This window comes from Rhododendron vialii, chromosome 7a (genome assembly GCF_030253575.1).
Source record: "Rhododendron vialii isolate Sample 1 chromosome 7a, ASM3025357v1".
NCBI classification, from domain to species: domain Eukaryota; kingdom Viridiplantae; phylum Streptophyta; class Magnoliopsida; order Ericales; family Ericaceae; genus Rhododendron; species Rhododendron vialii.
Genome location: NC_080563.1, coordinates 35,437,480 through 35,453,512, shown reverse-complemented (window position 1 = coordinate 35,453,512; position 16,033 = coordinate 35,437,480). Strand labels below are relative to the sequence as shown.

Genomic DNA, 16,033 nt, shown 5'->3' with positions numbered 1-16,033 from the left:
ATCAACCCCCAACTAGAGAAATTAGAACAAGGTTACATGCATTAATAGATCGAGATACAAATATGTCTAGAGTCGTTCAATGGATTTGAATTTCACGAGATACATGTGGGACTCGCACACATATAACAATTCCACGCACATTCCTTTTTTAATCTGACATCTTTATCCCAATCATTTTCCTAGAAACCATTTTTGTACGGCTTCATAAAATCGATCCTTCTCCACCCTCCATCCAGCTTTCATTTAATTACTACAACCAGCTACCATCAATTACTGACGCCATTCCCCATCATTCTCATAATTCTGTTATAAATCACAATCCTACTTCTATTCCTATTCATACTCTTATTATTTAAGTTCCGCTAAAGGCTTTTGGAATTTTTAGGCTTTTTCTTTATTCAAAAAAAAAATCGCGTTTGTTAATTTTGTGCCTAACTTTTGTGGATTATGAATTCGTCTCGTCAAGATGAATCGGAAAAGTAAAAAATTGACTTTCACCCAAATATTTTTGAAAATATCCAAGATAAAAGTCATAATTTTTTACTTTTTCGTATCTTTTTGACGAGATAAATCTATAATCTGCAAAAATTAGTCGCAAAACTAACAAAAGCAAAAAAATTTGAATAAGGATAGAACAAGGAAAAACCAAAAATCTTGGCGAAACTCTTACTCTATTCCGAGTCAACTCAGCCTCCATTGTACAAGTGACCTCACTGACCAATTAAGCAAAACATGTGTTTTTTTTTTTTTTTGTCTTTAACGATTTTGAATATTAGTAATTATTTTCTCATTTCTTTAGATTTTTTCTTATCGAGATAACCCAAAAGAATTGTCTACCTGTCTGATACATGAGGAAAAAAAGAGAAAGGAATGAAAAATAAGATTTTTTTTGGTTCAATTGTTTGGTTCGTAAAAAAAATGAAAAGAAAATTACAAACTCAAGTACTGGGTATAGTAAATTTCCCCTCGCATTGTCTTTACACTTGTTGTCTTCATAATTATTATTTTTCCCCTTAACGCTGAGCACTTCGCTAGAAAATCAATTCTTTTTGAACAAAACAAAAAGCTACTTAAAAAAACTTGACGGAAAATTAAATATTCTTATTCAGGCCTATTTTGGCCAAATAATTCAAATAGATTGTTTTTTTGGTCATTGTTTAATATTTTTTTTGCATTTATTAGTTTTGCGTCGATTTTTTGTGGATTATTGCTTCGTCATGACAAAAAATCTAAAAAGTACAAAACTAATATCGAAACTCCTTTTTTTTTAATAAAGAAGAAAATAAGCCGCTTGAAGAAGCAATAATCTACACACACACAAAAATTTGACTCAAACCTAACTATTGCGAAAAAAATCTGAATAAGGACAAAAAAATAATCCATTTTGGATCATTTGGCCAAAATGGGCCTAATTTATCTATTACAAAATTACAATGTAGTTTATCCAGATGAATAAAAATTGCGAATTACTAGTAAAAAAAAATTGTAAAAATCATCTTCCCTCTAATTCAGCCTTATAAATAGCCTCTCCTCTCACACTTCCATCTACTGCCACCACCAACATGCATCTCCTCTCACTCTCTCTCATCACTCTACTAGTATGCCTCACAAACCTCCTCCCCACCGAGTCAACTCAGCCTCCATTCTCATGCGACTCGACCAACCCATCAACCAGACCATACCCATTCTGCCAAGAAGCCTTGCCGATCCCAAGCCGAGCCCGCGACCTCGTTTCTCGACTCACGTTAGACGAGAAGGTTTCCCAACTCGTCAACTCAGCTGCCGCCGTCCCCTGACTTGGCGTCCCGGCGTACGAGTGGTGGTCGGAGGCGTTGCACGGGGTCGTTGGGTGGAGTGGCATCAACATGGATGGGAAAATACGCTCCGCCACCAGCTTCCCCCAGGTCATTCTCACTGGCGCCACATTTGATGATCACCTCTGGTATCGAATCGGTCAGGTGCGTTGTTGTTGAGTTGACTCGGTGCACACTACCCAACAACACATAACGCAAGTTTGATTGATTATTAGTATTATAAAGGTAGAAACAAATTTAATGAGAATCGAACCCCTAATTCTGAGGTCTTGACCATCGAGTCCATCATTTAGCTTTTAGGTATATTATTTCCCTTTGATATGTGAAAATGTGGTAAATAAGTCACTTGATTTATATTTTTCTCTATTCAATTTCTTTTCACATTTTTTAGTTTTGCGTCAAATTTTTGTCGATTATTGATTTGTCTCGACGAAAGCAATCTGAAAAGTAAAAAATTATGTTCAAAACTTAAATTCTTTTGAATAAAGACAAAAATCAACTAGAAGGCAAATTTTTCGGTTGTTTAAAAAAAAAATTGAGTTTGGATCACAAGTTTTTAGTTTTTCAATTCTTCTCATCATAACAAACCAATAATCCACTAAAAATTTGACGCGAAACTAACAAATGTGATTTTTTTTAAATACAAATAAAATGTAAGCCAAGTGACTTATTTAGCCAAAACACCAATTTGCAATCTATAAACACCGTTGGGAAGTTACAAAACAGTCCTAACGTGCAATAAAGTCGCTAACTTGCCCCACTAGTACTGGACAGTGGATTTAGGGTCATCCAAGATTAGTCAAGGTGTGCGTAAATGTCCCAGACACTCGATTATTAAAAAAAATGAAGTCATTAACTTTTAAAAAAAATTATACAAATAATTTTCTTTAAAAAAAATGCATTCTCACTCTTTTCTTGTTTTTATAGTAGTTGATGCATGTTTTTTTTTTATCTACTATACTTCTATACTAAGCAAATGTAGTTGTAACGCTCCGATTTTCCGGAAGCAATATAAAATAAAATCTTAAGAAAATTTGCGAAATAAATATAATTTTTCAAAATAAAGTTTAACTATTACAGTCACAAGATAAATTTACTGATTCAAAATATATTAACTTCAGAACTGACTCTAGGCTTGATACAAATCCGAAGCATACTCGATCTTCATTCCTAATATTCTTTCCGTGTCGAACTGCACCATCTTTGAATCCTCTCCATTGAATCCTGCGCCCTCTGACAAATTGATCGCCGAAGCAAACGATTTGCAAGGATACAGACGTATCCGTGAGTGATAAATCACCCAGTAGAATAATTCAACCCAACCACCCCTCTTACTTTACAGCTAACAAGTAATAGGATAATAAAAATGTGAAAAGCAGAATTAGGATTTACAAATACCAATTTATTACTATTCATTATTCTAATGTGAAATCTAAGATCTCTCAACGAGATCTTTCCTCCCCCAACCGCTAGCCATGCTCGGTCCCATGAGGTCACTTCCCTTTGCTGTCGCAGATACACCTAAGTTATGTACCAAGTGTGCACCCCAATAACTACAACAAGGAGAAAGCTTATCATGCTTGAATCACAATTAGGGTTCGCCTATCTTATATACTACTTCACAAATCACTTCACAATCATCACTGGACACACGCCAGTCTATTAATTCATCACTGGACACTCGCCAGTTTCAATTTCATCACAAATCCCATCACATCTCAAAATCACGCCTGCAGGCAATCTAAAAATAAAACTTTCCAATTCATCCATTACCTAGCACCGTCTAGGTGAATTCTATTCGCATACCACCCCATGTCTCTATGGTCCAATCTAACATTTCAAATCAAGTATCGGTGCAATATACAATTAAAACGAATAATAATTAAAACAATTAGTAAACAATGCAATCACGCAAGTTTTTATGAATGGGCCGTTGCCCTTATTCTCGTATGGCCAAGCCGCCAAGATGATAATAAGTAAGAACTTTTTAAAAGAAATTTAAAAAAATATTTTTCTAGGCTCTCATTAATTATTTCTAAGTAATTATATTGATTAAAAATTAATTAAATACATTAATTATAAAAAAAATATTAGAATAATTAACATGACCGTAATAAGAGTCCTAAAGGTCCTATGCAACCGGTTGAGCATCAAAAGTTGGGTTCGGAGGGTTGCAGGATTATTTTAAATAAAGATATTAACAAAAGTTGTCTAAAGTAAAATAAATGGATAATAAATTATTTAATAAATAAAATAGGTTGAGGTTAATAACGTTTCATCTTCGGAAGGTAAGGAGTCTACATAAAATTACTCGGGTATTAATAATAAGGTTTATAAGGTCGTAAGGTAATTTTAATTGGAAACACTGTAAAAATAATAATAAATAGTAAATTAAGTAAAGAAAAAAAAATGAAATTAACAAGATATCATCTTTGAGATGCGAGGAGTTTAGGAAAAATAGTTTAGGTGTCAAAAATGTTGTTCGGAAGGTCACAAAGTGGTTTCGAACACTTTTTAAATAAAATTGAACGAAATTTGCATCTGGAAGTTGCCGAAACATAGACCTTAATAACTAAGGGTCTAACTGTAATATGTTATTAAAACATTTGGGCTGAAAAGATATTTTAAACAACCTTAGGGTTTAAGTTGTAATTCTGTGTCATCTTTAAAAAAAATAAAACTTTTTGAACCGTGGGTTTCGAAAAAAAAAAGGGGAATAACGTTCGGTTTTGATTACGCAACCTCGGAATCGAATTTATCTCATTCTGGAACTTTAAGAAAGTATACGTCATCACTCAATATACTTAGTAGAAGGTAGAGAGGGATTATAATATCTTTAATCCGGACAAAACGATTCGGTGGAGTTCGGTGGGTTTTCGTTTGGCGTCGAAAGATCGGTATTCTAGCAGCAACTTTGGACTGGAATAACTTGACCAAACTTCTGCTGTTTTGGACGATTCTTGTGTCTAACGCGAAAATCTTGAAACGCTCTACAACTTTTGTGAAGAAGTCGAAGACCGAAAACCATTCGAACTAGGAGAAAAGTGGGGGTTTTCATAAGTCTTGTTTGCTGTCTGGAAATAGAAATTCGAAAATTTCATTGATCTTTGGACAACGATAACTCTATCAATCATTGACCGTTTTGGGTGATTCTTGAGTCGAAATCGAAGCTCTCGATGCCCTCTACAACATTCGTGAAGAAACTTAGGCCTAAAAATGACAGAAACTAGGAGGAAACAGGCCGTGAACAGAGGGACGTGATATGGACGAAAATTGAAAGGGTGTGATCCCTATTTTCTTGTTTCTGTTTTTGCAGTGGACTAGGAGTAATATAGAGGGAGTAGTGGAGGAAGGTAGGAGAGTGGGATGTTATAGAGATTAGAGAGATGTATAGTTTAGGAAGAGTTTGAAGGGGAGTGGATAAGTGAAAAGATAGAGATAGAGGGAGAGAAAGGTCGGAGATGGGTATCCAAATCCCATAAATTGTGGGATGGTTACTAATATCTATTTTATAGATATATAGACACACTTATACATAGTTACAAGCTAATTAATAATGTATATGCTAAACTAATTTTAAATACCAAAAATTAATCTAGGTTCTAGTTTAATCAAATTACACTTTTAAATAATTAATCGATTACTATAGACTATTTGATTAAAAATAATTTCTTTATTTGAAAAAAAAATAGGGCAAAAATCCGGATCGTTACAGTAGTTTTCAAAAATAAAACCAAGCTCTCTCCTTAATTCTCTCTCCTATATGGCATTTTCCTAATAAAATTTATTTTCTTTTTTTCCTACACTTTTCATTAAATATAAAAAGTTATAAAAAAAGCTTTCAAAATTCCTTTCATGCTTAAAAATTCTCATTAAATTTTTTATATTTAATGTTAATGTTGAATAATGAGGGGCAAATATCATAGCAAGACTTTACCCGTAGCTATAAATAACATTAATTATAATAAAACTTTTTCCTTGCTTCTGTGCATATATATATAGCACGGGTACAACGCTCGTTCGATCTATTCTAATGGTTTTGACTGGAATTTAAACAGGCAATTGGGAGGGAGGCAAGGGGGGTGTACAACGAAGGGCAAGCCACAGGGATGACATTTTGGGCGCCAAACATAAACATTTTCAGGGACCCACGTTGGGGCAGGGGGCAGGAGACCCCTGGTGAGGACCCCCTGGTTTCGGGCAGGTACGCTGTTTCCTACGTTAGGGGAATCCAAGGGGACAGCTTCGAAGGCGGGCAGCTCAAGGACGGCCACCTTCAAGCCTCGGCTTGTTGCAAGCATTTTACTGCCTACGATTTGGATAACTGGAAGGGGATTGATCGGTTCCGGTTTAATGCCATTGTAAGCCTCCCCCTCTCTAACTTTTTACGTGATGATGTTTTGTGTAGTCTCTCATGTGGGGTAAAATCGAAATCCCAATAATCTTATTTGGCCATTAATTCGTATGTCATGATAATAATCAAGTTGATCGGGATTGAACTTAACTTGGAGGGAAACGATGATGATTATTGCTGCCCAAGTGATACATAACTTTGAAGACGTAAAAGCCCTTGTAAACAAACAGTTTCAACATTATCAAATATGTTGGTTAATTCCATGTTAAACAGGTCTTCAATGGGTGGTCGGGTTTTGCAGGTAACGATGCAGGACTTGGCAGATACGTACCAGCCACCGTTCCAAAGCTGTATAGAGAAAGGGAGAGCCAGTGGGATAATGTGTGCCTATAATCAAGTCAATGGGGTCCCTAACTGTGCTGATTACGATCTCCTCTCCAAGACGGCTCGCGCCCTTTGGGGTTTCCAAGGGTGAGAGAATTAAAGAAAATCTTCTAGCCCCCCCTTTTTTTTTTAATTCTCGGCAATAATCAGTAGTGTTGGCTGTTAGTTGTAGTTAGTGAGAATATTAATATAAAAACTTGCATATATTTTCATTAGCAAATGGTTGAGAATAAAAGGCCTGACGGTTTCATATCTTATTTGATTTTAAGCGGAAATATAGTTTTTGAGAAGATGGAAAGTATAGTTTTCTTGTCTTTTTTTTGAGATGGGTTGTTTTGAAAATGATACTTTTATACTACTGTCGGAAGTTTGGAACAAAAAAGTTTCAAGACAAACACTCGTGGATTTGAAATCTTATTTACTTTTAGTGTTTTAGGAAATTCGAAAATACAGCTCGTTTGGTACGCGAGAGTTCGCGCGAGAAGAAAAGAGACAGAGAGAGAGCTCAATCTCTCCCTCGTTTGGAAGGGGAACAAGTCGAGAGAGGGTGAGAGACGGAGGGAGACCGAAACACCTTCCAAGCCCAATTCCGTTACTCGCCAAAAGTGGCGAGATTCCGTGAGAAAGGGGAGCGTGTGGTCCACCCCCTCGTCGGAGTGGCTGTGTGTGTGTGAGAGAGAGAGAGAGAGAGAGAGAGAGAGAGAGAGAGTGTGTGTGTATCAGGTTTGTCGGAGAAGAGAGGGAGAGAGTTTCAGCTCGCTGGAGAGTCTCCGGAAATAGACCAATCGCCTGTGAGAATTTGATTTCTTACTGTTATTTGATTTCTCACCCCTCCATCCAAAGGGGCTGTTACTTTTTTCAACAACAATGACCGTATCATATATGTACGTTGGAATCAAGTTTTGAACTATATTTACAACATGATGTTTCTATGAAATTAGAAATGAGAACAAGAAAAACAATTCCAGATAAATAAATAGCTACATTATGACTTATGAGCGGTTTGTGTATTTTCGCATATAATTATGATGATTGTTAAATGATCAGGTACATCACGTCCGACTGTTATGGGGTGGAGGTCATTCATGGTTATCAAGGATACGCCAAATCACCGGAAGATGCAGTAGCTGATGTTCTTAAAGCTGGTAAACAATTACCAATTCTCGTTTCCATTTTTCACACGATGGAAATATTGTACTCCATACATACCATTCAGTCATTCACACACTATAGACACATGTCTCCTTTTTTGATAACTCAAGTGCCCGGGCCAGTTTACGCGCACTTCGACTAATTCGTGGAATCAATCCCAAGCACAATTCTCTTTAATTTGTCCTCCGTCACCAACCGCAACCCACCTTTTTCACCATTTCCCAATTCTCCCTCAGTCGTTGTTCTGTTGCGATCCAATGTCGTCCAGTTGCCGTTTAGTTGGTTCTTTGTTTATTTGATTTCTTCCCGTTGCAGTTTTATTTTTTCCCTTCTACTATTTTTCTTTACTCTCTCAGTAGTACCTAATGGCCCTTGGAACCCACAAAAACAGCTGGCCATGCCAGCAAGAATTCGTGTCCCATTTCTTGGTTTTTTAGTCATACCCTGTCGCAAAACTGTACAAACATATAACCTTTTGGACATTGCCATGACAAAACATTTCACAGGCATAGACCTCAACTGCGGTTCCGACTTGAAGAACTACTCCAAATCCGCCGTCCAACAACAAAAACTCCTTGTGTCCGATATAGACAGAGCCCTCCAAAACCTCTTCTCGGTTCGAATGAGGTTAGGCCTCTTCAGCGGGAACCCAGCAGCCCTCCTTTTCGGTAACATAACCGCAGCAGATGTCTGCACCCGAGACCACCAGTCTCTAGCCTTAGAAGCCGCCAGAAACGGCATCGTCCTCTTGAAAAACCTCAACAAACTCTTGCCCCTTCACAAGGCCAAAACTCCCTCGCTCGCCGTTATAGGCCCCAATGCCAATGCCTCTGAGACCCTACTCGGAAACTACGAGGGCACCCCGTGTAAAAGAACTTCCGCCCTGCAGGCCTTCCAAGCGTGCGTTCAGAACACGGTTTATCATTCGGGTTGTGACAACGTTAGCTGTGGCTCTGCGGATATAGGGAAGGCAGTGGAGATTGCAAAAGGGGCGGAGTATGTGGTTTTGGTAATGGGGTTGGATCAGAGTCAGGAGAGGGAGTACAAGGATCGGGACGATTTGTTGTTACCTGGGATGCAACAGAGTTTGATTCAGAGTGTTGCCAAGGTTGCTAAGAATCCGGTTGTGTTGGTTTTGTTTTGCGGGGGTCCGGTTGATGTTTCTTTTGCCAAGGAGGATCCGAAAATTGGAAGCATGTTGTGGGCCGGATATCCGGGTGAAGCTGGCGGGGTTGCTCTATCACAGATCATCTTTGGTGACCACAACCCAGGTGAAGTTTCTTTAAATTTCTCCCATAGTTCAATATTAATTTGTTCATTGCTTTTGAAATAAATTGATTTTGGGCTACCTTCTTGTCCTCACTTTTTTTGCCCTTGTCATTTTGATTGAAAATTTTGTTAAAAGCCTGCTTGATAAGAAGCTTTACTTTCGGCATATGGAACAGTCTCGTATATTATTGGATACTATTAATCATTCAACTCTTCTAAAAGCTTAAGTTGTTGGCGAGGGACGAATTTTCTTATTTATTTTCTCAACATCCGTAAAGGATTATAGTAAGTCCACTCTGCTTGCAAAAGTTCGAAACTAAAATGATGCACTCAATGTTGTTCATGCAGGAGGAAAACTGCCAATCACTTGGTATCCAAACGATTTTGTCAAAGTACCGATGACAGACATGAGGATGCGACCCGATCAATCCTCCGGCTACCCAGGTCGCACATACAGGTTCTACAATGGCAAAAAGGTTTTCGAATTTGGCTACGGCCTTAGCTACACAAAATTTACTTATAACTTCGTCTCAGTTTCCCAAAAGAATCTCCACTTGAACCAACTATCAACTACTACTAAAGCAGTTCAGGATTCGGATTCAGTTCACTACTTGTCAGTTTCCGACTTGGGCTCAGAAAGGTGCGAAAAGGCGAAATACTCGGCTGTTGTCAGAGTGAAAAACGAAGGGGAGATGGATGGGAGGCACCCGATGTTGCTGTTTATCGGGAGGGAAAATGCGAGAAAAGGGAGTCCGGTGAAACAGTTGGTCGGGTTTCAAAGCGTGAGGTTGAAGGCAGGGGAGAGAGCAGAGGTTGAGTTTGAGTTGAACCCATGTGAGCATTTTAGCAGAGCTAATGAAGATGGGTTGATGGTGATTGAAGAAGGGAATCATTATCTGCTTGTTGGAGATGAGAAGTATACCGTTGCTGTTGAAGTCTGATTATGAGGATCTTCAAATAGAAAGCCAAATTTTATCAGTATTTTTACATCGAATGTCGTAGGCTTTTTAACTGTTAAAATTCAAGTCAAAAGTTGGCCATGAGAAATGAAAGGCTGTCTCTATTCCCAACAGCAGTTTATATAGCTCTTCCCTTATTCCTTGTTTGGAAACGAGAAATCTACGACCTGGTAAAATAAATCTATTGAATCTGAAAATTACTTAACCTACGATCGAGGAGCTATCAATTTTTGTGGGATTCTTCCATATGGAACGTTTGCTATGACTTTAATTGAGTTGTTCGTCCGTAGACAATAAGATTAATTGTTCCTTTAGAAGTTAATCGGGGTTCATTACCGTTTTGGCACAACCTGAAATCCAGAACATGGGATTATACTCATCCCGTTTTTCAATTCAAATTAAATGGCTTAGATGATACGGGAAAGAGAATAAATTCTTTACACCGCCGGTGTAAACATTTGTTTCTTCCAAATTAATTGCATTGCGCCACGTCGCCATGTTTTATTAATTGAGACCACTGTTTTGACACGTGTCGCAATGCAATTAATTTGGAGAAAACAAATGTTTACACCGACGATGTAAAAAATTTATTCTTGGAAAAATGGCAATGCAAACTTTGGCGTGAAGTTGGTGTAGTCATTTGTGTTTGTTCTGTGGCGGTGATGGATGAAGCAGCACAGTCTAGGGTTAGGTTCGGGCTCTTGGGCTGGGCTTGGCTCATTTGTGTTTGGGCTGAGCCATTTTAGGTATTTTGGACTTTGTCTCATTTGCTTTTGTTTTTTCTTTTTCATCCAACTTTTGGGTGGATTCTCTTCCCTTCTCCTAACTTGATGTATTATTTGTCAAGTTTTCTTAATAAAATGTTATTTTTGCCGTTAAAAAAGAGAGAGTTGGTGTTGCCATTTTTCGGCATCAACAAATGGCAGTGGATAGACTTAGATTATGGGGTGGATTTGCTCTTTAAGAATAGAAATAGATTTTTGCTTGTATTTTGCTTTTAGCAGAGCTTCCTGGAAAGGTAATTGTTGAAAATTTCCCGATCTCAGGAGAGTCAGAATGGCCTCAAGCATGGAAGTTGGGCCCATTGGCCTTATGGGCTTCAAGATGCTCTCAGGTTGCCTTGAACTGCATCAGATCTACATTGGTATTGCAAATGGCAATTTCTAGTTTTCTACCATTGAAAAAACTGCAAAACAATATTTGGGTTTTTTTTTTTTTTTTTGTCATTTATTAAACCTAATCTAATTTATTCTAAAGGATTTGGGAAAGGAGATGGGTGCTTACGGGAACCGAACGCTACCCATGCACATGAGAGGATAAGGGAGTCATCAACTGCACTCCACTCTACTTGTAAACAATATATGGCTTTGACAATGGTATAAATGGATATTAGCGCCGCCAAACGAATCAAGCTACCTTATTTTACCAGTTTCATCTCACGAAAACTTTGTGCAAGTAGGTCTGTCGTTTTCATATCAAAAATTATTTTAATTTATGACATGGAATTAAATCAATTTATGTGATTGCATTACTATTTTTTCCCAAACAAATGTGGTGAGATCGTGTAGTTTCGCGGATCAGGTTGGTTTATTTCTTGTATAATTTTTACCTCTAAGTAGAGAAAAGTGAAACTTAATTTCCATTAAGGAAAGATAGAATACGTAATTACCACTAGGTCCACTTTTACAAAAATACATTTACCATTAATGGAAGTGTCACCCTAGGGTTTTAGGATACCCTAGGGTGCCCTAGGGTTTAGGTTTAAACGCTTTCATAGAGTCCTAGGGTTTAGGTTTAGGCACTTTCATAGGGGTTTTAGAATGCAATTTCCTATTATAGGGTTTTAGCAGTTTAGACACTTTCATAGGGTACCCTAGGAGTTTAGGCATTTTTATAGGGTACCCTAGAGTTTAGACACTTTTATAGGGTGCCCTAGGGGTTAAGCACTTTTAGGATTTAGGGTTTTAGGCACTTTTATAAGGTTTCAGTGTTTCATTAATTAAAAGAGACCTAATGAGAATTACTTTCTATTTTCTGCACTTTCATAGGGTTTCAATATAATTGATTGATTTCAAGTTTTAGGGTAAAAAAACCGAAAATAAGTTTTACTTAAGGAATATTTAAATATCCATCCTCTTTTTCTATGCAATGTAAGAATTCATCCCGCCCTTTTTTTCATGCTTATATTTTCATTCTCTTAGTGTGTGAATTACCTTTCTTACCCTTTTTCCTATGATATACATATATTATATTATATTATATTGCTTTCCTAATTTAGTGGGATTGAATTGAATTACTTTCCTAATTCAGTGGAATTTGGTAAATTTAATGATTGATACTTTTATTTTTTTTTATCATGGAATGTTTTTGAGAAATCAATTTAATTAGGAATATGACATGATAAGTTGACCACATCTTCACATGTTTTCTTCATTCTTCGAGTTGGCTAACCAAACAACAAAAATTCATATTTTTCATCGATCTTATTACACAGAACATGGCTAAATTACCATAAAAAAAAGAAATAACATGACATACTCAAACCATTACATGGTTAAATGGTTAAATTACTATGACATTACATAGTTAAATTACCATGACAATTATAATGTGAACACGATAAATATCTCATGATTTGAACAAATATTTCATGGTAAACGGTTCAAATATGGTTAAATTACCATCAAAACAGATTATTGTGATCATCGCTTCATGGTTAAATTACCATGTCAATTTCAACAGCAACTTCCAAAAAAATCCATCTTGTTACAAGGAAAAGTAATTCCTATTTAATTTCCAAGGAAAGGAATTCAACATTGACAATACCAATCAGAAACCCACAAGGATGTGGAGATCGTGGATGCTCTGAGATCGTGCAAATCATGGACTCCGTCTTTGTTGCCGTCTTCGTCATTGCAATCGAGTTTGGACTATGGCCATCGAGATCGAGTTCGGACGTTTGACGTTACCGTTGAGTTCGATCTTGGCAAACCCATCATCTTCTGCGTCAATCCATCAAACCAACCATGGGTTGACGAAGCCGGTCAGGTTTGGTGAGGTGGATGACGGGGAAAACGGAAGATGGGAACAACAGAGGATGGAGAATGGAGGATGGCTAGTTGATCTTGTTCATGGCGGAGGAGGTGGAGCACCGATCCACTCCCGGTTCAGCAACAAGTGGGCCACCATCGCTAGGTTCCACAACGGCCGATCGAACAACGTGATCAAAAATCACTGGAACTCTGTGCTCAAGCGGACATGCGACGGCGGCGGTCGACGGTGTCAAGGAGCGTGGCGGTCGGAGAGGCCGGTCTCTCCAAAACCTGAAAATATGGAAATGGGATTTGGGGGGTGGGGGATGTTGTTTAATGATTTTCCCACAATTTATGGGATTTGTTAGGTGATAATCTTGGGATCCAAAATTTTCGGGTTTGAACGGAAATCATGGGACGGGACGGGAGGATTATATATATATATATATATATATATTATGGGCATTTTTGATATTAAAAAATAAACAGGGATGAAAACATAACTGTTCAAAAAGTGAATGATGAATACTTAAGTTGTATGAGATTTGAGGATGAATTTTTAAGTTTCCCTTTACTTTATTGGGCAAACCTGGTTCCATCATGTGTGCGTAGCATTGCTTTTTTTGCATTAATTTATGTTATTTTGTCAGTATTTGTGAAATTATATCGATCTTATTTGTTTAAAAATTTTGATGAATAGAATTTGGAAGTAGTACTTATGCAAAATCAGTTACATTTTTAGTTATAAGAGACTAGAAAAATAAAAAATATGGTAAGTTTTTACTTTGTAAATTTTTTTGCTTATTTAAAACTATGCAAATGTGGTTGACAAATAAGCAAAAAGTGCTTCAATTCTATAGAGCTAGATAATCTCGACATTCATTTTGTAATAAATTACTATTCAACAACTTGTATAGCTACACAGTTATAACTTTATCTTAGTTTATAGGAATATTCATCAAATATATTTATTTAATTAACATAAAAAATATTTAAAAAAATTATACGTATTCAACTAAAAAAGTTATAGGAGATATTGTGATAGCAATCTATCACCAAGCTGTTAGCTTAGGCCAGGCTAAAAAGTGGCAACAACAATCAATCAAACGTGGAGTATTTAACTAATAAGCTAGTTGTCCATGCGTGTGAGTTTAGGGGAGAGAGAGAGAGAGAGAGAGAGAGAGAGAGAGAGAGAGAGAGAGAGAGAGAGAGAGAGAGAGAGAGAGAGAGAGAGATTCTTTTGTTCTTATGTATATAGCACATTAGACATGGTTAGAGATATCTGTTAATTAGTTATTCCAATTGGTCAATCGATCATTTCGCATAATTTTAGGACTCTGAATTCTAATAATTCTCTCAGTGATACTTATGTAACGTAAAGTGAAATCTATTGTGATCGCACTTGATGATATGAGCCGCTTATTTTTTAGGCTTGAGGCTTCAATCATCAGTATAAAATTTCTGATTAGTCAAACGTACATTGATATCCATCGGAACAAAACATAATTATCACAAGAGAAATTGACGTTTTTGTTTTATTGCCTTTATAACCAACATGATTGGATCAAGCTCTTACCAATATTTGATCAAGTTAAGTTTTTGCATGGATGTTTAACCTATATAGGTTAACAAATGAACAATTCAAACCATCAAGTGAGATTCTTGTGGGTGACGTCGCATTTACATTAGATGAGAGGATAACCGTTAAGAGTATTTTCATTAATCTTTTAGGTAGTATGGTTCGAGCAATATTGCAACTTTTTCTTCAATAACTTAAGTGTTCAGACTGGTTTATGCACGTCTTCACGCAAGTAGTCGTAATATATCAGATCACAATATAAGAAATTGATGAACTTTGATTTATGTACATTTTATTTTGGTAAGACAACTCTTTTCTTTTCTAAGATGGTAAGACAACTCTTACTACTAAAATATACTACTAAATGGTCAATACACGCCTTCAAAATATCTAGCTTCTTGTTCAAAGTCTGGTGTTCAAATCCATTTGACCCTAAAATCCCCATACCAATATTTTCCACGTATGAAAAAAAATGTAAAATATACCTTTCTGACTTTCGTCTTTCTTCTCTCTCTTTCTAGACTTCGTTAATTTTTTTTTTTCCACACTTTCAAAACATAGCAGGTGGACATAAAGAGAAGAACAATTCCTCCTACCAATAACTCTTGAACCAAACTCATTCAATGCGAAAACGTGTGAAACGGTTCTAATTAATACAAGGTGTGCACAATTTGACATGTGAAAATATTTTTGAAAAATTCTAACTCCACACCCATCTACACATCCACTTACACATCCATACTCACAATAGGAGTGGGTCCCACACACACTGAATGTGTAGTGTGTGCGGGCTTCACCCCTATTATGAGTGTGAGTGTGTAATTGGGTGTGTAAGTGGGTGTGGAGGCAGAATGATTGAAATATTTTTATTTTGATCCGGCGTGCATGTGACAGCTTGCATTACTAAAAGAAGAATAACAATGGTAAATTTCACTGATACCCCGTGAGGTTTGCATTGCATACAGATCACTCTCCTTCTAGGTACAATTAGCAAATTCATCCCTAAAACTTATATAATAGCAAATGTACCCTTAACAACCTTTTGTTGTTGTTCAAAACAAAATAAAAATACTACTACTACTTTGCTCCTCCATCCTTCTCTTTCATGCTTCTCAACATCAATTTTACTATAGTCAGTGATTACGAATCTAGTATTCATTACATTATCGTTTTAAGTTATCATTGTTAAATTACCACAATCTATAAATTAGAATAATAAATATTAATTTTTTTGTCCATGTGCATTCGAAGCTATTTTGAAGTATGTTTTATTAGCTCTAGTGATTTTTTTTTTTTTACCTCTAGCGATTTTTTTAAAGTATAAATGTGATGGTTTAAGCTTCAAATTATATTGGAGGGGAATGCAACTCAATTGTAAATTGATAAAAATAGCATGTTTTGACCAAATTAAATTGCTTTGAAATGTAATTCCCAGATTTTGTTCCGTTCTAATATACATGTAATTTAGGCCTAGTTTTCTTGTGGGGAAG

At 36.6% G+C, this 16,033-nt stretch overlaps 1 protein-coding gene across 1 annotated transcript; it reads left to right on the top strand.

Moving 5' to 3' along the window:
- The first annotated feature begins 1,557 nt into the window (after positions 1-1,557).
- LOC131332132 (probable beta-D-xylosidase 7) lies at positions 1,558-10,168 on the top strand. Its single transcript, XM_058366212.1, has 6 exons — positions 1,558-1,958; positions 5,873-6,175; positions 6,470-6,639; positions 7,600-7,697; positions 8,211-8,975; positions 9,322-10,168. Exons 1-6 carry the CDS (start codon positions 1,866-1,868, stop codon positions 9,912-9,914), a joined length of 2,022 nt encoding a protein of 673 aa, XP_058222195.1. The 5' UTR covers positions 1,558-1,865; the 3' UTR covers positions 9,915-10,168.
- Positions 10,169-16,033: the final 5,865 nt, after the last annotated feature.